The 21,679-nt window shown below is 53.8% G+C and overlaps 6 protein-coding genes across 6 annotated transcripts; 3 read left to right on the top strand and 3 right to left on the bottom strand.

The window, feature by feature from the left end:
* Window positions 1–1,801: 1,801 nt before the first annotated feature.
* Window positions 1,802–6,494, top strand: DHX29 (ATP-dependent RNA helicase DHX29; the record flags this gene model as incomplete). Its single annotated transcript, XM_037328066.1, has 5 exons — window positions 1,802–2,540; window positions 2,601–3,315; window positions 3,369–6,068; window positions 6,124–6,199; window positions 6,255–6,494. 5 exons carry the CDS (start codon window positions 1,802–1,804, stop codon window positions 6,492–6,494), a joined length of 4,470 nt encoding a protein of 1,489 aa, XP_037173047.1.
* Window positions 6,495–7,017: 523 nt separating this feature from the next.
* CGCA056_v012823 (putative RNA-binding protein) lies at window positions 7,018–10,296 on the bottom strand (the record flags this gene model as incomplete). The annotated part of the gene is made up of 1 exon (XM_037328067.1): window positions 7,018–10,296. The coding sequence occupies one exon, from the start codon at window positions 10,294–10,296 to the stop codon at window positions 7,018–7,020; it is 3,279 nt and encodes a 1,092-aa protein (XP_037173049.1).
* Window positions 10,297–16,950: 6,654 nt separating this feature from the next.
* CGCA056_v012824 (GPI-anchored CFEM domain protein) lies at window positions 16,951–18,093 on the top strand (the record flags this gene model as incomplete). Its single annotated transcript, XM_037328068.1, has 4 exons — window positions 16,951–17,040; window positions 17,174–17,345; window positions 17,404–17,660; window positions 17,719–18,093. The coding sequence occupies 4 exons, from the start codon at window positions 16,951–16,953 to the stop codon at window positions 18,091–18,093; spliced, it is 894 nt and encodes a 297-aa protein (XP_037173053.1).
* Window positions 18,094–18,557: 464 nt separating this feature from the next.
* CGCA056_v012825 (54S ribosomal protein L22) lies at window positions 18,558–19,699 on the bottom strand (the record flags this gene model as incomplete). The annotated part of the gene is made up of 3 exons (XM_037328069.1): window positions 18,558–18,697; window positions 18,771–19,568; window positions 19,660–19,699. 3 exons carry the CDS (start codon window positions 19,697–19,699, stop codon window positions 18,558–18,560), a joined length of 978 nt encoding a protein of 325 aa, XP_037172552.1.
* Window positions 19,700–20,176: 477 nt separating this feature from the next.
* On the top strand, window positions 20,177–20,687 carry COX9 (Cytochrome c oxidase subunit 7A; the record flags this gene model as incomplete). The annotated part of the gene is made up of 4 exons (XM_037328070.1): window positions 20,177–20,212; window positions 20,301–20,343; window positions 20,495–20,525; window positions 20,594–20,687. The coding sequence occupies 4 exons, from the start codon at window positions 20,177–20,179 to the stop codon at window positions 20,685–20,687; spliced, it is 204 nt and encodes a 67-aa protein (XP_037172710.1).
* A 452-nt stretch (window positions 20,688–21,139) lies between these two features.
* CGCA056_v012827 (uncharacterized protein) lies at window positions 21,140–21,652 on the bottom strand (the record flags this gene model as incomplete). The annotated part of the gene is made up of 2 exons (XM_037328071.1): window positions 21,140–21,326; window positions 21,438–21,652. The coding sequence occupies 2 exons, from the start codon at window positions 21,650–21,652 to the stop codon at window positions 21,140–21,142; spliced, it is 402 nt and encodes a 133-aa protein (XP_037172713.1).
* Window positions 21,653–21,679: the final 27 nt, after the last annotated feature.

A 21,679-nucleotide genomic window follows, 5' to 3' on the forward strand; every position in this document is an offset into this window, starting at 1 on the left:
CAGTGGTGTTGAATGACGGACAGAGAAGAAATCGAGTGCTGTCGCCGTTGGTGCCAAAATGCGAGGCAGATTTCGATGGTGTGGTTGAGGCTGCTCGAGGCAGTGGGCACGCACGGCAAGGCAAGGCAAAGCCTGAGATACACCTGAGTACAGCGCGCTCCTCCTGTCTTGGCGGCGTAAGTAGCTCCAACTCAGTGGACACACAGAACCCATGCCCCAGTCGGATGTGGGCAGAATCCGGCTCTAGGGCTGTGTGGTCTGGGCCTGGCACCTTAGGTATGGAGGTACTTTAGGGTGGTAGGTACCTTCCCTCACCTAAGGTAAGGTAGGAGGTACCTTAGCCCGGTAGATTGGCGGGGTTATGCTTCTTGATAGGGAAGGCGGTCATGTCATGGTCAACTTTTCCACCGCGGGGCACTCGTCGGCATCAGGTGGGCGTGGATGCACGGATTAGTTGTGGCGAAGCGCAGGTGTGCAAGGAGAAATTCCTTTACATGTCTTGATTTAAGGTGTCTACGAATTGTGTAACTCATGGTGAAGTTGTGCTAATATCTTCGTACCTTGAATGAGGATCCAGGTTTAAGCATTGGTTGAATGAGGTAGCAGGCCAATTGACTGGCACAAAGGGGAACCGGAAAAAAAAAGAGAAAAAAAAGAAAAAAAAAGGGGGGCCCGACGTGCGAGCTTCGCCGGTGACTCAATGCCTAACGGGAGGGAAGGTGCCAATTGGGTGACGTGACAAAGACCTCTCGCTCTGGGCTTTCTCTTCTCCTGCCTTAGCGCTAATTCTTCGGGCCAGAGGTAAGGTAGGTAGCCAACACCCAATTTGAACGACGATTGCACCTTCAGCAGCACTTTGTCGTCCACATCCACATCCACTTCTAAAAATCACATCCACAGTGTCCAGTTAGACTCAAACGCCGGGCAATACCACCCGCCTGTTGCTGAGGTCCAGGTCCTGCCTCGAGCCCATCCTCCGTCCCTTGCCTCGAGCCAGCCATACAGGCACCCTGTCGCCCCCATTCCGCCGCAAAAATACTTTCTATTTGCCTGTCGCCCAACATGCACAACATCCATGACCTGGCATAGGTAATCGAGCCCGTTTTCACAAACGCAGAAGCAAAAATATTCATTACCCTTGGCAGCCGAGCTCACTACTGACATCACTCTGCCACGCTCACGCTCGCACCCTCATCCTCATCATCACAACTCACCACACATCTCACCCTCATGCCCGCACAGCACTTCTCTCTGCACTCTACGGATATACAACCCTACCTTGCCTTCAGGCACTTCACCTGAAGCTTGTGGCCATCAAACTCACCTCCGTGTCCACTTGTATCGTTAAGGTATCTTCCCTGCCTGGCTACCACACTTGGCTCAAAAAAGAGGGAAAAAAAAGAAAGGGTAAAATAAAACATTGTCATCCACTGCCTCATTCCACCCAACATCTGCCTCCTCTCACCCACTCGTTTGCTCGTTTACTCACTGACCCAATTCGCTCAGGCCGTGGCTCCCTGAGCCCACCAGCACATCTCTTCCGTGGACAGCAAAAAGCGGCATTTCTGTTTGCCCAACGCCTGTCCTCACTTCTTGCTTCTCGGCTCGGCTCCTCATTCTGTCGCTCCCGATCAACTTAGGCCCGGCTTGGGTCTTTTTGGAAAAACCCCGAGTCTGACTTGCCCTGCAACACGTCTTGCCTATCTGCCTGTCCTCGTCGCCCTGATCTCATCTACTCCGATCGAGCGCGAATCCAGTCTTTATTTTCAATCCTGAAGTCTACCCTTCCACGCGACCAGCCATGGCTGGCGCCAAGAAAAAGAAGAAGGCCGCTGCCAACCCGGCTAGAGGTTTCGCCACCACCTCCGTTGCTTCATCCAAGGCTCGGACCGAACCCGCTGAGGGCTCTGATAATGCCGCCAACGGCCGGGCCGCCAATGCCGCATCCAATGCTGCCACAGCCCAAGATGCTTCTGCTGCATCTCAGTCTATTCCCCCGGGTGACCAGTCGGCCCAGAAGACCTTGAGCCCGGAAGAATATGAAAAGCAGCTTGAAGAAGATGAATTGCAGTTGCTTGTTGACAAATACGCTCAGAAGACCAAGAGGGATGCTCAGCGTCAGCGTACACGGCTTGAAACTGATCGGCGACTGCTCAGAAGCCAGGCCGACTCCATCAATTCTAGGAAGTGGTTGCCCCAAGAGCTTATGGATCAGATCTTGGACCTCATCCAAGCCGAAAGCCGTTTTGCTTCTTCTAGCGTATCCACGGAAAGTGCTGCCAGCGGCAAGATGCTGCCGGAGGAAGATATGACCATCAAGCTCTGGACCCTACAACAGACCCTCGGCAGCGTCGGCTTTCCAGAAGATCGCGTCCAGTCCGTCATGCGTTATATCTTGGACATTGCTCCCAATATACCTGCCATCGCCAAAGACAGTTTGTGGGGACTGGAAGAAGCCCTTGACTGGCTGGCTAGAGAATGCCCAACTGACGAGTTACCCGACTACGATGGTCGGGGAAGACATGGCAACAAGCCTTTGGGTGAATGAGGAACCCAAAGCTCACAGTCTCGATGGAAATCAAGCTAACAGGAATTTTCAGATACGCCTGCTGAAAGCCCTCTGCCTTCGGGTGCAACTACACCTAGAGTATTGGAGCCCGACAGTCGCCAGAAACCTGCTATAACATCCAAGAAAGGGACTCAAGTGGCTCAGAAGAAGAGGGTTGCGGTGGTGTGCGACAGCGACATCGAACCTGACGACCTACTACCCGCCTACCTCGAAACAAAGGCCAAGCTGTTCGAATTTGAACGGAACCAGCAAGGAAGAAAGAGGCAGAAGAACAGTAATGGCAGCGGGAACGAGGACGATGAGAAGAAGGCCAAGCTTCGTGCGAAACTTGACAGAATTGAAAAGGACGTATTGTTTGACAAATTTCCGGCTGAGCAGCAATGGAAGGCTCAAAAGATCGTCCTGGAGAGAGAGCTTGCAGATGCGAGAAAACAAAACGCACAGGAAGAAGATGCGAAGGAGCCTGGAACGGACACCGAGCAGCCTGCTGTGTCATCTGACGGAGACGTCAACGATGAGGCCACCCGCATCGCAGCCGAAATTCTCGCCGAGGGAGGCAGCGACGATGACGGCGACGACGCCCTTGCTGATCTTTTTGCCAACCTGCCTGTGACTGAGGTCGATGCCACTGGAAAGTCAAGTACCGTGGTCAACGGCACAGACGGCGTGAAGATTACGATCCGGGATTTTGGAAAATGGACTGGCGTCACCCCCATGAGGGCCCTCGAGGAAGCTTGCAGAGCTAGGTGTGTATTCCGGGACATGCTTCGAAGGCTACAATAAGCTAACAGAATTACAGGGACGCCTCGGTAAAGATTACGTACCGACTTATTTCGGAAGTACCTTTTGCCAACCGTCACTCTGTTTCCGTGTCCTGGGCCAAACCCCAGGGCTCCCTCCCGCAATCTCAGGACGATGGCGTAGAGACCATCGCTTACCCGACCAGCTTCAACTTCAGCATGAAATCAATTGCCACACCGGACAACAAGCAGTCAGAGGCCTTCATTGCAACCTGGGCACTGTTTCACGTGTTTGGCACGTCGGCCAAGGAGGAGAAGGTCGGCATGAGACTTCCTGCTGTCTGGCGTGAGCTATGGGATGAGCTCGCCGACACCAGGAAGAGCCTCCTGGACTCCAAGGACCGAGACGCCATCCGGGAGCTAAGAAGTCTTGTGCGCCAAAGGCAAGATCAGGAACTTGAAGACGGAGTCATCATCCAAGGTGCTTTCAAGGGCCGGGGCGCTGGTAGAAGTGGGAATGACAACAGAGACGAAGCTGGCCTGGAGGCAGCCAAGCGCCTCTCTGGTGGCCCAGAGTACTACCAGAACATTTGGTCTCGGAAGAGCAGCACCCCCAGATATCAGGCCATGCTCCAGTCTCGCATGCAGCTTCCCATGTGGAACTTCAAGCAGCAGGTCACCGACGCCGTCGACAGAGAGCAAGTGGTCATCATTTGCGGCGAGACGGGCTGTGGAAAAAGTACGCAGACGCCAGCGTTCCTGCTGGAGCACCAACTATCCCAGGGCAAACCATGCAAGATTTACTGCACCGAGCCACGTCGTATCTCGGCCATCTCGTTGGCCAAGCGCGTCAGCGAGGAGCTAGGAGAAAACCGAGGTGATGTGGGAACAAACAGGTCCCTGGTTGGCTATTCCATTCGACTGGAGGCGAACACGTCTCGAGAGACACGCCTGGTGTATGCGACCACTGGCATAGTCATGCGTATGCTGGAAGGCTCAAATGACTTGCGAGAGGTTACCCACCTCGTGCTCGATGAAGTCCACGAGAGGTCTATCGACAGCGATTTCTTGTTGATCATCCTCAAGAAGCTCCTGTTGAGGCGAAAGGATTTGAAGGTGGTTCTGATGTCGGCTACAGTCGACGCGGAGCGCTTCTCCAAATATCTCGGTGGAGCACCAGTATTGACTGTGCCAGGGCGAACTTTTCCCGTGCAGGTCTGCTACTTAGAGGATGCCATCGAGACGACCGGCTACATGGTTGGGCAGACCAACCAGGAAAAGATGATCGACCTAGACGACGACATGGTAGATGTAGACACCGACACGCCCAAGTCTACGTCTGGGGCCGACCTCTCAGCCTATTCCGCAAAGACAAGGTCAACTCTCGCCCAGATGGACGAGTACCGGATCGACTTCGACCTTATCGTGCAGCTCATCGCCAAAGTAGCATCTGACACAGAGTATACAGCGTACAGCAAAGCTATTCTGGTTTTCCTGCCCGGTATCGCCGAGATTAGAACTTTGAACGACCTCCTATCCGGCGACCCCTCGTTCGCCTCCAACTGGTTGATCTACCCTCTTCATTCAACCATTGCAACCGAGGATCAAGAAGCTGCCTTTCTTGTCCCTCCTCCTGGTTTTCGCAAGGTTGTCCTCGCCACCAACATCGCTGAAACTGGCATTACAATCCCAGACGTTACCTGCGTCATCGATACCGGCAAGCATCGTGAGATGAGATTCGACGAGAGAAGACAGCTCTCGCGGCTCATCGACACCTTCATCTCCCGAGCGAACGCCAAGCAGCGACGTGGCAGGGCCGGTCGTGTCCAGGAGGGACTCTGCTTCCACCTTTTCACGAAGCACAGGCACGACTCGCTCATGAGCGACCAGCAAACACCAGAAATGCTTCGACTATCACTCCAAGACCTCGCCATCCGCGTCAAGATTTGCAAGATCGGCGGCATCGAGGAGACGCTGAGCGAGGCTCTGGACCCTCCGTCAGCCAAAAACATCCGCCGTGCTGTGGACGCACTCATTGATGTGCGAGCCTTGACCCCCGCAGAGGACCTGACTCCGCTCGGTCACCAGCTCGCGCGACTTCCTCTCGACGTGTTTCTGGGAAAGCTAATTCTTATGGGCGCCATCTTCAAGTGCCTGGACATGGCCATCACCGTGGCGGCTATTCTATCCTCGAAGACGCCTTTCTCGGCGCCATTTGGCCAGCGGGCGCAGGCAGATATTGTGAGAATGGGATTCCGCAGAGGCGACTCGGATCTCTTGACCATATATAACGCCTACCTTGCCTGGAAGCGAGTCTGCCAGTCGACGAGTGCGTCTGGCGGCAAAGACTTCCAGTTTTGTCGCAAAAATTTTCTTAGCCAGCAAACACTTGCAAACATTGAAGATCTGAAAGGCCAACTCCTGGTTTCGGTCGCAGACTCTGGCTTCTTGCAGCTGACAGACGATGAGAGAAGGGCACTGAACCGACTGCGGTACGGAGCAAACTCGCGGGGCCGACGCCATCAGAACTTCTTTGATATCCCCCACAGAGTCAATAACAACAGCGAAAACGACGCTATCACAACAGCGGTCATTGCTTGGAGTTTCTACCCCAAACTTCTGGTGCGTGACAACCCAGGCAGCCGAGGCCTGCGAAATGTTGGCAACAACCAATCCATCAGTCTGCATCCATCCTCAGTCAACAAAGGCCATAATGAGATCAAGTGGATGTCATACTACCACATAATGCAGTCAAAGAGGTAGAGCCCCTTTCTCCAAATAGCCCGACGAGCATAGACTAACAAGTTCAAACAGTGTCTACCACGCGCATGAAACCACAGCAGCTGATCCCTTTGCCATTGCTCTCCTTTGTGGTGATGTAAGAGCTGATGTGAGTCGCCTCCCTGCAGTACCTCCTGTGATTATAGCCAATCTAACCTGAGTAGATGTTTTCTGGTGTGCTTGTCCTGGATGGCAATCGCTGTAGATTTGCCCTTCCTGACTGGAAGACCATGCTCGTCGTCAAAGTACTGCGCACACGGCTTCGGGAGCTCCTCACACGTTCATTTAAGCAACCAGGAAAGTTGCCAACTGCCCAACATGAGCGCTGGCTGGCCATTTGGCAAAAGATATTCTCACAAGACGCGAACAAGGACAACGGTAACACCCCCGTGACCAAGGCATAGTATGCACATTGGTAGATGGTGCCTAGAAAATCCACAACGCTAGGCCGGTGAGGAAGTCTCTGTGGATACAGGAGAGGTTACTTAATGGGATGGATAGCTGGAGAGGCACAAGGATTGGAAGGTGCTGGCATGTGTCTGCCCCCAAATGATGTGTGGGCAGCTAGATACTGTTGGCTGTAAACGTGTTGTGGGATCAAGGAATGAGAATCATGCACGAGGTAGAAAGGCCCTTGCCATAAAGCTCTTCTCCTCTCAAAGGAGAGGCTCATGATTGGCATCATGTCACAGTCGATAGACCTCATAGACGAACTGGTAAAGATACAATGCAAGAATCATAACAATTACACTCTGCGTTGGCCGTCCCTGGGTGGGTAGCTGCAATATATAAGCTAAAGACAGCAGATGGCTGGTATACACCGGGCACTAGCCCCCGGTGTCATGAATTGAGCAAGGCAGGGGAGGGTACCGTGCGCCCAAATGCAACAAGAGAGTTACATTCCCATTCCGCCGGACGCCGTAAGTATTAGTGCTGGCCTTCCCCAGCCTGCCCGTTACCGTTCCTCCCCTCACCATCTTCTTTGGTCGCATTAGATCCCAGTATCATTGCCTTGAAGTCGGCGTTGCTCTTCATCGGTTTCCGTGTCTCCCCCTCTCCAACACTAGCACCGTTCACCTTGGTATCAGACTGCTGCTGCGGCTTTCCATTCCCACCTGCGCCTCCCACAGCCACCGCTTTCGGAAGAAATCCCAATCCTCGTTTGGCACCACCCCTGCCCAGAACCGGACGCCTGACAGTCGTGGACGGCGGAATCAAGGTCGCTCCGGTGGTTTTAGAGGTGGAGGGCTTGTCGCTCTGCTTCTTCCCCCCTGTACCATAAACGATCTTGTCAGTGCGAATCTCCCCTTTGGATTGCTTCAACTCTTCGACGGTTCCCGTTCGCAATCTACGGCCATCCAGGATGTAACCGTCAAGTTGAAGGGCAGCGCGGCCCGCGCTGGCCGCGTCCTCGAACTCGATCTTGGCACCGCCGTGGCTGGGCTGTAAAACGAGACTTTTGAAGCCCCCAACTTTTTGCTCAACAATTTCCTTGATACGTGCGTCATTGACCGTGTCGGGGATGTCGAGGAGGGCAATCGTCCGCGAGGCAATCTCAGCTCGGTTGGGGCCAACTTGACGTGAGTCGCCGTTGCTGTCCGTCATAGTCTCGTCCCCTTCGTTGTCCCGGCTTGGTGCGGGGGATGCGTCCTCTTTTGAGGCAATTGCCGTCCTCTTGAAGTTGCTGGGTGTCGAAATTTGCACGGACATGATGCTGTTGCGTAGCTTGGCTTTGTCCAACTCGGACGCAGCAGCCTCAGCCTGCGCCTTGGTCTCCATCTCGACGTAAGCCACTCCGTGGGCCTTGCCACCCTTGTTCCTCGGGATGTTGGTGCGCTTGACAGTACCATACTTGGAAAACACTTTTTCAATGTCCTCCTCGATTGCTGCCGGGTCAAGGCCAGTGATGTGGAGCTCACGACCCTCTTCAACAGCGCCTTCACGCTTCTTTGCCCGCGAGGGATCAGAGTACATCGCCACCAATTTGAACCTGCCATCGAGAAGAATGCCATTCATTTCAGAAGCTTTGGCAGAGGCGGCTCGGTCGCGAAACGTCACATAACAGAATCTTCGGCGGACGTTGCCTTTTAGGCTGGGCATTCTGATGCTTAAGACTTCGCCGCAGTCCTGGAAGAGCTTGCTGAGATACGTTTTGTCCGCGGTAGGGGGGTAGTTCGTGACATACAGCGTCAAATCAGTGCCAGGCTCGACGCTGATCTGGGCTGTGCCAAAGTACTTCCCGTCTCTGAGAAGTGCCGATTGCGCCTCCTCCGGTGTCCTGAACTCTACCATGACGGTCTGGGTGTTGTCTTGAGGGTCAATAGCGGGATCCGTAACTTCGACGATGTGGCCATACTCTTTGAAATACTGCCGTATTTTGGTTTTTGTGGTTTCACTTGGAAGTCTGCTAACCAGGACCGACGTGTTCTCCCGATCTCTCTTCAGGCTCTGCTGCTGCTTCAGCGCCGTAGCCTCTGCCTCGGCGGCATCGTTCTTGGGTCTCTTGTTCGCCGTCGCGTCGACTGTCTCAGTCTCGTCGTCTCGCTTTCTCTTGGAGCTAGAGGACGAATCGTCATCTGCCGATTGGGCTGCGTGAGCAGCCTGTTGTTCCTGCGCCTGGGCGGCCGCATAGTATTCCGCCGCTTGCGCGGCCTCTCTCTCTCTCCGCTTCGCAACCTCCTTGCGCGTTTCGTAAACGGTATCGATAGCGTTGCGTACCGTGCTAGGCAGCTCGTAGTCGTTGCAATGCTGCACATACACGTCAATGACTCTTTCGGGCCAGTCCAGAGTCTTTCTCTTTATTGCCCTGCCGAGCACCGCCGTAGCCACAGATGGCACTCGCAGACCTATCGCAGCCGTCGAAGGGGTCGGGCTGCGATCCTTGCCACTGGAAGCAAATACCATCATTTCCCAGAGGTAGTAGTTCAACCAGAAGTCGTAGCTATCAGCGTACAGCTGCTTTTCAGCCAGCTTGTGCCAGAGACCTCTCGCCTCATCCAAATTGCGCTTCTTCTCAGTCAGATATTGGATGTAAATCCGCTCCAAACGGAAGTTGGGATCGCCTCTGTAGCTATCGCCATATCGGTTCTTGGCTTGATCGACGAATTCGAGGGCGGCACGCAAGCCCATGTCGGCTACATCAACGTCCTCGTCGGTTGCGTTGAGATCCATGGCTTTTCGTTTGAGGAAACCACACCACGCAGCATACATGTCAAGGAGAGCGGCCATGCCGTTCTTATAGAGCTCGGGATTGCTGGTGGCCTTGTGCTTGATTTGTTCGATCTCGTTGAAAGGCAGTCTGGCATCTTCTGCAGTCAAAATGTACCGGGACCAGATGGTACCAGACCAAGGGCAATGGTCCACGGCTCGCCGTAAGACGTCAACCATGCCCTGAGGCGACTGAGCGTAAGTGCCAGATGTGGAGAGAAATCGAACGTACTCGTTCCAGATGGTGTCGTCAAAAGCGAAAACCCCTGTCAAAGCTCTTGCGTAGAGGCCTCTGCAAAGGTCACCAGTAGCCTCGGCGTGTTTGTTGCTTCTCTTGCTCTGATTACATTCCCATTCCAGATATTCTTTCATCAGAGCGCGGTAAACGTCTTCCTTTCCCTCTTGGCGAGCCTGTCTGAGCTTCAGCTCGAACATGTCGCGATCCTCGGTGAGCTTCTTGGCCTCCTGTGACTTGGCGGTAACAGCTTGCATGGTCTCCTCCCAGGCAGCTTTGTTATAGGTGGAAAGGAACTCGGAAAAGGCTTGCGCAGTATCGTCGCGGGTAACGTGAGGAACTTGGAGGCGATCGGTATAGAGGAAGGTAATGCGCCGGATGCCCTCGGCGGTGCGTGTGCCGGCAAGCATGGCGCGTTCAAGAGAGATCCATTGATTCCACAGTTCATGGCTGTCGTTGATGCGATACTGGATGGATTCGTAACCTTGCTGCCAAAGGCTGAGGGCGGCGTTGAGAGAGAAGAGCTCGCGGCCCATAAGGCGTTCCTCGTCGGTCCATCCGGATTCGGGGGTCTGACTGTCAACGTACAGGGACCAAAAGTATTCGCAGTATGCGCGCCAAACCCTGACGCTGTTGGGCTCTGCCTCGATGGCGAGCTTGAACAATTCGATTACGTGAACGCGCTTTTCCAGGTCGTTGGCGTGTCTCCTGTTCTCAGCGACGTAGTCCACCCATTTGTCCTCCCCTACCGGCAGGGTCGCCATCTTGCTGCAATCGGGCGGCCGTCAACAGACGAACCATGGGAGACGCGGCGATGGCAATCTGAACTTGTCTGTTGCCTATTGCTTCCTTGTTTCCCGTCGGCTTGGGGGCTTAATTGAAGCGAGCTGCGTGCGTGACGAAGGGCAGGCGCCGAACAGAGTCGCGATCGGGTCGGTGGGTAGGTGGGTGCAACGCGGAGTGATGATCGGAAGGTTTCCGTCGAGGGCGACAATGTTCAGGAGATGGTGACGGCGATGCGACAGGTCAATGAAGCAATACCAGATGCGGTATTGACTTGTTGACTCGACCAGACGCACCGTTGATGGATTCGCGGTAAGACAGGGGGAAGGGATTGCCGGGGGGGGAAAGTGGCCAGCAGAAATTTGGTTTGCGCCAGAGTGGTACGGACGCAAGGCGGTTGATACTTGGACCAACCTAAACACCACAGGGCCCGGTCGCGGTAGATGCTGCACGGCAGGTGACGGGGTCAAAGGAGGAAAGGTACCTGACGGAACTGCAGGAGTAAGAAGCCCTTTAGGCGCTTGGGGCAGTGAGTGGAAAGGTGGTGAAGGTTGGGAAGGCAGCCTTCTTGGCCCCAAGAAGCAATCCGTTTGTCGATCCTCAGGCCCTTATTTTCCCCTTCTCTCTGATTCCCTTTTCTTTTTTTTTTTTTTTTTTTTTTTTTTTTTTTTTTTTTTTCAATTCTCGTCAGGCGCCCGGTGAGGTCAGGAGGTAGGCAGGTAGTGCGAGGCTCCCGTCTCAGCAGATGCACCGGGCCTGTAGGTAAGCTGAAGGTATGGAGCGGGTTATCGACGCCAGTGCCAGTATCTGGGCGTTCGGTGCGGTACCATACGGCATCTGCAGCTGTAAGGATTGGAGCCGACCTAGCAGACTTCGTGGGGCGGACAGGCTCAGAAGATGCAATAGGTACCTGCTTGAGGCTAGGCGGTTGAATCCACTGTCGATGCTAGAGGGATTGGATTGGGGCCTCAGGCGGCATCGGGCTTAGGTTTGCACGGTGCGTATCCTTAAGCCCGATACGGTCCATACCTACCTAGGTCCAGACGTGCGCGTTTTCGGCGTTGGAGGGTCCAGCGTAGGTTGGTTGGTGGATTTGAGTCCTTGGAAAACCATAAGGCAAGGTACCTTACTAAGATAGGTATCTACTCTGTACCTACCGACGCTTGTGATTTGTTCCCTAGGTATTCCAAAGTGTAGTGTACCTACCTTACCTACCTATGCAGTACAGCCTACCTGTGGGGTTTCCCAAGAGGTATTCCGCAAAGCGAAGCTCAACCGACTGACTCTCCTTACTTCATGCGTACGTAAAATGTCGCCTACAGGTGAAGTATGGAATGCCCACTGCACCAGGAATCTAGAAGGGGAATTAGCCAGGTGGTCGATAAATGTCTCTGCGTTAAAGGGCATCCGTCCCCGACAACATGCTTCCCCGCCGTCTCAACGTGCGCGCTGTAAAGTATTTGCAGTGTACAGAACCCCTAAGGTAATCTGGCGGATGACATCGTACCTTAAAGTAGGCATTCAAAAGCCTTGGTGGCTGAAGTCTGTCTTGTTTGTCTTAGCTGATACCTCAGATTGGGCAAGACAACCATCGCGTCTACGTATGCACCAGCATGTTCGTTCTATATTCTATAAGAACAAGACACAACTCAGTTCCTCATGTATTCGCACGTGAAATCATCTAACTCCATTGCATGGATGCTTCTCCCTCTGCCGTATCCATCCCCTTTTGTTGCCCGCATACCAGGAGGGGGGAAAGGAGACGGGGTGAAAAAAAAAAAAAAAAAAAAAAAAAACTGACGCAGCCGGCTATAATTGGTAACGCGAGAGATCTCCAGCGCTAGCTCTCTCTGCGACATGAGGTCATTGGTTTATCGCCGAACCGTCTTCTCAAAACACAGCACCGTCCGACCGCACTGTGCATCTCCTCCCGCTTTGCCTACCTTAGAGGTAGTTGTGTAGGTAGGTATCTTGATGAAGCTAGTCATGCTCCTCCGCATTCACTGACACTGGCAAGTCATACCTATCCGTACCTTACCTCTGACCGGTTTGCCTTATGTAAGCTGCCGACCCGGATGGTAAGTGTCCATGGACGCCTGAGTGAATGCCCCGGAACTAGCTCCGGCTCCAAACCAGGACCCTCAACCTAACTGAGTTAACGGGGGGTAAGATGAATGGAAGGAATGCTTCACAATGTCGTCCATCATTGCCAGCTTTCCGACGCAAGACGTTTCTCCTCTCTCAACAACTTCAAGGCTATGTTTTTCATTTCACTACATACATTTTTGTTGCGCACAAGCACACATTCGTCCCCAAGATATGAGCTGGAAAGTCTTCTGGCACAGACCAAAAATTAAAGTCAGTGAAAGAAGAGGCTGAGACAGCATGCTTGGGCACCTATAGTAGGCTAGATATCTTGGTGTGCATTGCAGCGTGATAAAGACTGTCTATTGCATGAGAGCAAAATCATCCAGGTGATTTTTCCCAGAGTATTTCCGATAACGCAAATAGAATAAGGTAGGAAATCGAAAGTCTCCAGACGTGCTTCGTCCAAAGCTCGGGCGTTGCGGAGCAAGTGCGGCTCTTCGATCCGGCTGGCCCCGCCGCTCCGAACAATGGACTCCGGTCTTCGGATCTACACCGGCCCAGGATCGACTTGACACGGAACCTAAAGGGAAGCACATTTCATATGTTGCCTTGTCTAGACTGATCCAAGTCACCCACTTCTTGGGAGAGCATTTGAATTGCAGATGTGCCAGGTCGGCGTGCCTGAAATTCTGTGTTCTCCCGGCCCGACAGAGGTTTGCAAAAGACTCTTCGTGCCTATTCCAACAGACCGCAGTGGCCTGTGAGTCGTCGAGCTCGGACGCAAACTTGCAAGTAAGGACTCTCGGTTTAAGCAATTGTTTGTTGTGAGGCGCTCGTTCTTCAGAAAATTTTCCGCGGTCATCAGCAGGAAACGCGTTGCATAACGAATTAAATTGACCGAGCGGCTCAGCCATCAAACTCGAGACGGAAATGGGGGCAGCCCCATGGTGATGGACATGGTATAGGGCTCAAAGGCTGGCGACCGTTGCAGGTGTCGCTAATCAGCCCTGCCAACCTCCTCGGTGCCCCCAGTCTGATGTTGCACTGGCTCCAGCACCCTCATGCGCCGGGGATGCTGGCATCGGACAGCGCGTCCGCAATGCTGCACTGCAGTATCCGTACAGGCATAGGCATACGTTCGCGTCGAGTTTTCGAGCTTGCGCGCAAGCAAAGCACGATACTGATGGAAGCCCGAAGCGAGTCCATGACGGCTACCGACTACCGACGGGGGAACATGCATGAAGCCGCCTGTGGTCTACTTAAGAAGCGGCAGTTGGAAATTCGAAAGCTCAAATGCTCAGGTACAGAGGGATCCGGGTAGCAAACGCTGCGACAAAAGGTTGACGTAGGCTCGAAATGATTAGTCGGGAAGACACACGCACACCACTGTCGGCTTGCAGGAGTACGAGAAGCATTTTGCATTTAGATACGAGACCACCAACTTTATCGGACGACGAGTGCGTGTAGGTCGTCGACTCAAGGTGCAGCCCATTCACGCACCGAGCAGAGGGCAAAAAGGGGTTTGCGATTGGCCTCAAGGTACCTTATCTATTCGAAGCAACGGGGTTCCCGCCCCGGGTTTCCGCCCTTCATGCAGCCCAGTGGAACGTCGGGTGGAACATGTTCCAGCTTTCCATTTCAGGTACCTTAACCAGCCCCAAGCTGTCCTCTTCCATCCGATTGTAGACGACGAAGATGACGAGAGCACACTTCTGCCGTTTACACGCGGGAATCATGGGTAATGGACTTGCCAGTGATGGACCGCACTTGTTGCATTTCGGCCATGGCCTGTCGAGACGTTTCCCCCTTCTTAGGTACCTTTGGTGAGGGACTACCTTACCTTTCGTACCTACCTTACTAGGTAGGTAGGTATATAGGTGTCAGAGGTGGCTTACGGCGGCACGACACGAGTTCCTGGTGCAGATCATCTTCGGCAGCGCAAGGGCACCGCTGAGCCAGCCAGCAACCTACCTGGTCGGGTCATCCATTCTGAATAAGAATTCCATTCCACCGTTGCAGCGTGCCCCCGCCGTGGCTGTCGCTGTCGCTGTCGCCGTTGCCGTCAAAAGGCAGGTTGGAAGATAACCTAAGAACCTAAGGTGCCTAGGTAAGGTTAGATAGGTAGATGAGGTGCCTTAGGTGCTTAGGTAATGGACAGGAAGCAGCGGGCCTTGGCTGCGCCTCCTATGGTACCTAGGTACCTACCTTGGCGCGGCTGCTGCGACGAACAGGACGGGACCAGCCCCCTGGTCAAGGTTAGTGCGGCACGCTGGTTGGGCCCGACGTCTCTTCCCTACTCAACAGTCGACCGGGTCCTGTTTTAGAGATCGGGGCTCGTCTTGCGCGGCTGGCTTTTTGGGGATGGCATTGCGTGCGTTGATAGGGCGGCTGGTGCTATAGAGGCCCGGCTTAAGGTGCGCAAAATGAGCCAACATTATGCGCTTACGGCGGCCTCGTACTACTAGGTATGTATGTATGCTGTCGACATCTTCTGTATGTTTGCTGTGCGGCGTGGTCTTGACTTTTGAGTCTTTCAGATCAGATCCGATCCAGACCCGGTTTGCACACTAGTGTTCCATCCGAATTTGACCTGTCGCCCTAAAAGTTGCCTCCCTTCACTTCACGTCCACATTGGCCCATCGCTCGGACACCTTCATGGTCCAGTCTTTTCTGGATGGGCTCGGACTCCCGTCCCATCGTCTTCGATGACAGTCATCGTGACCGTCACCGTCACGGGATCGTCTGCGATGGGAAACCTCGGCCCTGGCCGCAGCGACATTCAGCTGCAGGATGAACCAACCCAAGGTGAAATTATGCACGTTGGACCCTTCCTTTCTCGTCGAATGTTTCCATGCCGTTTCCCGATTTGAAATGGATACCTACCTACCTAGGTACAGTACTTACTCGCTGGCCCTCCGAGAAAAGGACTTGTTCTTAAAGCCCTCCTCCATCTCTCCTATTGCCTCCTAAGGTAAACGCCGACCCAGCCCACCTCAAACAGACTATCTGCAGGTCGACCTCACCTACCTACTTAAGATACCTACCTAGTGTTCGGCACGATCCTCTATCGCCCCCTTTGGCACCTCGCTAGGTTCGCACACAACCGTCCGCCGCCAGAGGATGGCCCGCTCAAGAACACGTTTGACGCGACAAGACCAAGCCTAGCAACACCACACCTAACTACACCTAGGTAGTAAGATCAGCCCGTCGACGCGACGCGGGTGCCAATGGCAGTGGCAGACGCGCTTGGAGTTGCACACAGGGCACCTCCAAGTCCAGGGCAGGGGAAACAATCGACTTGACACCTCCGCCAATATATCTTGACTAGGCCGTAAGGTATTGAACGCAAGGTGAGGTTTACTAGGTAGGTAAGGTCGCGAAGTTGTGGCCGTGTGCATACCTAGGTACCTACCTACCTTACGTCCATGATCCCCGCCCCTGCCCCCTGACCTCCGATTTTCCTCCACTTCCTTCCCGTCGGCTCGGGTGTCCCCTGCCATCCCATCTGTCTCTTTCCAGACGGCAGGCCCCTGGCCCCCGGCTTCGTCTGTTCTTCCTACCTACCTACCTACCTTACCCAACGTAGGTCCTGCCCCCAAATGTGAACCATTCTACCTTACCATACCTGACCTAGTACCGTACATTATGATGAGGTGAGGTGGGCAAGGTAAGGAAGGTGAAGTAAGGAGAATTGAATGCACGGCGCAGGCGCAGGCGGCCCCCGTCCACTCCTCGTCTAGTCCCTTCCTCCAGTGTTCCTTTTTAACATGTCGATATCCCTCCCTCCATCCCCATTCTGCCCTCCCTTCTCAATTCCTGGGCCTCATTTACCGGCTTCTTCCCTTCTGTCTCCTTCTCTTTCTGCGGTTGGCCCTGTTCCCTCTCGAAACCTTGCCTCTGTTCTTCTCTTCTTAGCTTCTTCTTGTGCTTCTTCACATACGTTCGCTTCCACCCCGCCGGGCGCCTCTTTTCCTTCTCTTTCCATTCTTCCCGCCTGGCCTTGGCCTTTGTTTCTTGTCTTGGCCAGCCCTTCTCCTTCCAGCTTCTCTCAGACTTCTTCTCTCCTCGCCCGGTCTGACTCGTCTGTCCCTCATTCGACCGCCCGCCCTCGACATACAACTGCCTTGCGACTGACCACTTGAACCGACGTTCATTATTCCAGACACCTGTCTACTCCTTACCTGTCGATATCGTCTGTCCCTGCTCGTCCTTCTCTCGACTTGGACTGCCAGCTGCTGTCTCGTTATTTCTTTTCTTGGCTCCTCGAAACGTGCCCCTGCGTGTTTGGGGCTTGCCTCGCCACGTTGACGCCCACACACGCCACCAACACCTCCAACTCTGGGCAGCTCAGCTCCGAGATTACCACTTCAGATTCAAGACAGACCATGAGCTGCTGTGTGACGCTGTGACGGGTCTGGTCATACACACACCAGTGTCTCATCACTTCCCACAGGCCAGGCTGTATTTCTCAGCCGTTCAAACACTCCGTCACGCCCTCGTTCCTCTATACCCTTCGTCAGACTTCACCTCTGCTACCCCGTGCCATCATGAGGCGTCGTATCTGGCTTCAGGCCACGGCTTCTGTCGTTCTTCTCGGTGCTGCTCACGCGCAGCTAGACTCGTTACCGCCATGTGGTGTAGGTCCTTTTTTAACGTCATACCCAGCCTTGAAAATGCTGCTTCAATTCTTCAGCATGATCGTGGCTGAGACTCGTCGACTGGAATGACACGTTCCTTATGCTTGTACTTTCAGCTAACTCAAGTAATTAGATCTCATGTGTCAACACTGTCATTGCAAAGGGATTTGGCTGCGCATCTCAGGACAACTCTTGCCTTTGCAAGCAACAAGATTTTGTGTTTGGCGTTCGTGACTGTGCATCCCAGTCTTGCGGCGCCGACGTCGCTACCAAGGTGAACGATTACGTTACATCTCTTTGTGCAAGTATGATGCCCCTTGGATCTACAGAGTAAGCAACGCGATCACTAACATGACGGCGTAGCTGCAACCCAGGCTCCTCCTGCGTCGACACAACCGCCTGCATCCCAGCCGGCTTCCTCGCCGCCGCCACAACCTACCACGCCCGCACCAGCCCAAGCATCATCCGAGCCAGCTCAACCAGCGGCTACTGTCGCAACAAACAGCGCAGAGAAACCCTCGTCCCAACCCGTCAACTCGGCACCGGCAGATGCAACAAGCAAGGCGATCTCTGAGGTTGCCCAGACTACGCAAATCTCAACTCCTGCGCCCACAACTATGGTAAAATCCCTCCTGAAGCCGCAGAAAGGCTGACACAACTGACATTACATCTTTGTAGTCAACATCTACCAAATCAACCACCAAGTCAACTACTTCGACCTCGACAGGTTCCCAGGGCACGCAATCCGGATCCGCCTCAGAGAGCGATTCAGGAAAGCTCTCCAATGATACTGCAGGCCTCTCAGTACCAGCGAAGATTGGAATTGGCGTTGGCGCTGGCGTGGGCGTCCTTGCAATCGCCCTTGCTCTCTACCTCTTAGTGAGAAGGCCGCAGAACAGGACACGTTCCATGCAGATCTCAGGACCGATGCCAGGCTCTGGGAGAGACTACGGCATTGTGGGCATGACTGGCAAGAATTACTCGGAGCTGGAAATGCGGTCTCGAAGGTATGAAGATATGGTTCCACGCCAGTCCCCGAGACGGATGATCTGAGTGGCTTATCCTTTTACCCTCCACCGCCACTCGTTCATTTGTCCGAACAGTACTCGTCACAACATGACGGGGATGGCACGGAGATCGTAGTTGGACTTGTGCCAGGCCAAGCTGTGGTAGATGCCTTGACAAGAACACTGTCTGGTGTACAAGACGTTTGGTGGTTGCGGCCGGCAGCACATTATGATTAACGATTGACGATTGTTTGGTGTACGGCGTAGGTAGGGTGCGGTGTGGAGCGTGGTGCCTAACTTGCTCGCGATTATACCAATTAGGAGTTCGATTTGCTTCGCATACACATGCGACATCATGGCTACAGCCGGGAAAAAATACGGCGTAATGGTTTCCATGGCATCTTTCATTGTACATATTCTTACAATTCCAGAGAGTGGTGTTGCACGCTCTGTCGACCAATCGACTTTAGACATCAAGACTGGGAGTTTTGTAGCCACAGTGAAAAGTGTCTACCAGGAGTAGTAGGGTCTTTGCGCAGACACCGGCCTATCAGGCAAGTGGACCCAGGGCTTCCTCCGCGCTTGTTTCGCCTCTCTCTCGTTGTGCTCGCGTAGTCTCGTCTTCTCCTCCTTCAGCACGACAGAAATGCCTAAAAATGGCTTGGTCAGCCCATATGAAGAAGATACACGTCGATAAAGGGCCTGAACCGGGTCGGGACTTACTAGTTGACGGTGATTGAATGATGCCAAATCTGCCTCGTCCCTTGTAGTCCATCGACTTGGATCTCCAGGGTCCTCTTCCCACCCAAGACTCCGCGACGTAGAGCTTCGATGAGTTGTCGACTCTCAAAGCTTTGCCGTCCTTGGTCTCGATCTTGATTGGATCATGTGATTTACCCAGACCCATGCCGCGGCTGACGATGGCCAGATCTCGAGCTTCTTCGAGCTGATACTTGACCTCCCGGGCCATCTTCTTCTTCGAGTATCGCATCTGCAGAATCGCCTCATCCACACTCTTGCCCTGTACTTGGCGAGCTAGGTGCACAAGTTTCTTGACGCTGGTCTCCAGGAAGGGACTCTTATGCTGGAGCTCCTTCTCTGTCTGGGCGATGCGCTCAGAGCGGCTGACGCGGCCGTTGCGACGAACCATCTGGATGACTTTCTTCCTCTCCCATCGTAGACGAGCTCGCGGGTCGGGGTCAACCCGGTACGACATAGTTTCTGCCGTCTTCACAGAGCTTTGCATCCCGGGGGCAGTTTTTCCGCCCTCGGCGACAGCATCCTCAACTTCCTCTTCGAAAATGGAATTGGAAAGCGAAGCCTGCTGCTTCTTGGCGAATTGCTCACGGATCTTGGGGTCGTTGAGGTTCTGGCCACCGCTGAAGGAATCCTCAACAGGATTGCTCTTCTTGCGGCCGAACATGCCAGAGAAGCCCCATTTGCATCGAACTTGAGTGGCCGGGCGCAAGGGAAGAATAAGAGGCCTCGTTGGTCGTGCGATGGATTGAAGAGTTGAAGAAGCTAATGGACGATAGAGATTAGCTGGTCGATCCGCCAATGCCATGTCGAAGTAGCAACTTCACGAACGGGAAACATAATCCTCGAAACTGACCGGAAGAGGTTAATCTCCTCGCAGGGAGATGGATGTTCATGGCTGCTGTTGTGTCTGCTGGACGATAAACCAGCAATCCTACGTCGCCATTCCCGTTCCTGCAGAAAATTGCTAGATCAGAACATCTGATATGCAGAGAGTTGCGCCCGGGCCAATGCGGGCCGTCGTTCTGTGGATCTACCTTAGTCCTTAGCCGGAGTTGACCCGTTTGCACCGAGCCAGGAACACTGCAACGGACGCTTATGTAAGGATACGATGACGCCAAACAGCAGCCAACCAGATGGAGGGGGATTCAGAGACCCAGGCCTGCCTGGCTTAGGTAATGTGAGAAGTGCGGGAAGGTCAGGAACAAGTCACCTACGGATGGGGAGAATTTAACATCACGTGATGACTCCATCGCGCGAATTCATCAGACCATTCGAGCTACCCGAGGACTTGAGCATCTCCAAATCACCCTCGGATACACGAAATATCGGCTCAATCGACACTCACAACTCCCACTCAACTCCGCATCACAATGGCCGGCACTACTGCTGTCAAGCCCATCACGGGCGTACGTTTCCCGAATCAATTGAGCACCTTGAGCCGCAGTCGCCGGGCCTACGGAGCATGAACAGTTGTTGGCTAACAGCGGACAACAGATGCTGCGACGCAACCTGGTCCTCGACCTTGGCATCGCTCTTGGTGAGTTCTCCCCGAAGTCCTCTTTTGGTCCGCAGCTGGAATTGCGCCGCCCCATTGCGCTCCTTCATGGGCCATCCTCGGGATATGCATCGATGCGCTCGCTACCCAGCATTCACCCACCCTTCGGACCAGTACCCTAACTTCCTCGCAGGTCTCGGCTTTGCTATGGCCAATGTCTACTGGTATGCGAACACCGGAATAGATTCGCCCGATGCTTCACGCAAACATGCTCGAACTAACCGTGTGTCAGGTACGGCTTCCACATGCCTCGCACGAACGCTCGCGATGCCTATTACGCCAAGTTGGAGCAGCAGAAGGCCGAGGCTCGTGGCCAGAAGCAGTAAATGACCACAACGACGACGATTGACTGCGGTGGCGGCAGAAAACGAGGGCACTTTCTTCGATTAGCGATGGGATTGAGAGAGCATTCGTGGGTATAGACAAGATACGGGCTTCATCAGCTGGTCAACCGACCCCGATTGTACCATACACACCAGCAAATCGAGTCGAGAACTATCCTTACGTCGAGGGCAACGGTTCAATGGTGTGACGCGCAGAAATCATTGCTGCGAGGCGTGTGAGGCGCTTAGTCAGACGTGCTGCTTGTCGCGAACATGATACTGTTACCAGTGCCTCAAAAGACGAAAAACTCAAAAGTCCGTCTAACATACAAAGCTCCCAAGGGAACTGATGGGTCTCTCTATACTGCACATCAATCTACTTCATGTCTTAAAGGGGTCGTGAACTCTGTTCGTAGCTTTTGGATCGCCTGCCTTTATCCAGCACCAGAACATTTCTATTTCTCCCACAACTCTGGCCATTCATGATACGTCCGCTGGTCGCCATTTCCCTCTCTGCCATGGTCCTGGCGGACGTCTGTACTGCGCAAGCCCAATGTATTGGCGTGCCCATCTTTGGGACCAGCATTCAGCCCTTCCCATGCTGTGGTTTCAACAGTAAATGTACCCTTCTTGTCCTGGCATCTATGGAAGGTAATGTTCAGTAATCTTAGGCATGCCATGGGAATGAATCAAATCGCCGATTTCGTGCAGCATGAGATTCGCCAAGTAGAACAAAGTTGGGAACGGACTTACTGCCGGAAAACCCGCATGATAGGCCAACATCCAATGGGGCTGTCTCTGCGGTCGGGGTTTTTGACGGTGCATCTAAACTGCGTCATCGCCCGCAACGCGCATTTGGACAAATCGACATCAGCACCCCTCTCAAGCTTGCGCTTTTTGCCTCTCAGGTCCGCCTGCACATGTCGCGGCAAATCCGACGCATCGAAAACAAGGCAGGGCGGGGTCATCTCGACTGCAGAGGCGGCGTCGAAACC

Source organism: Colletotrichum aenigma, assembly GCF_013390185.1.
Source record: "Colletotrichum aenigma strain Cg56 chromosome Unknown KSG_Cg56_contig09, whole genome shotgun sequence".
Lineage (NCBI taxonomy): Eukaryota > Fungi > Ascomycota > Sordariomycetes > Glomerellales > Glomerellaceae > Colletotrichum > Colletotrichum aenigma.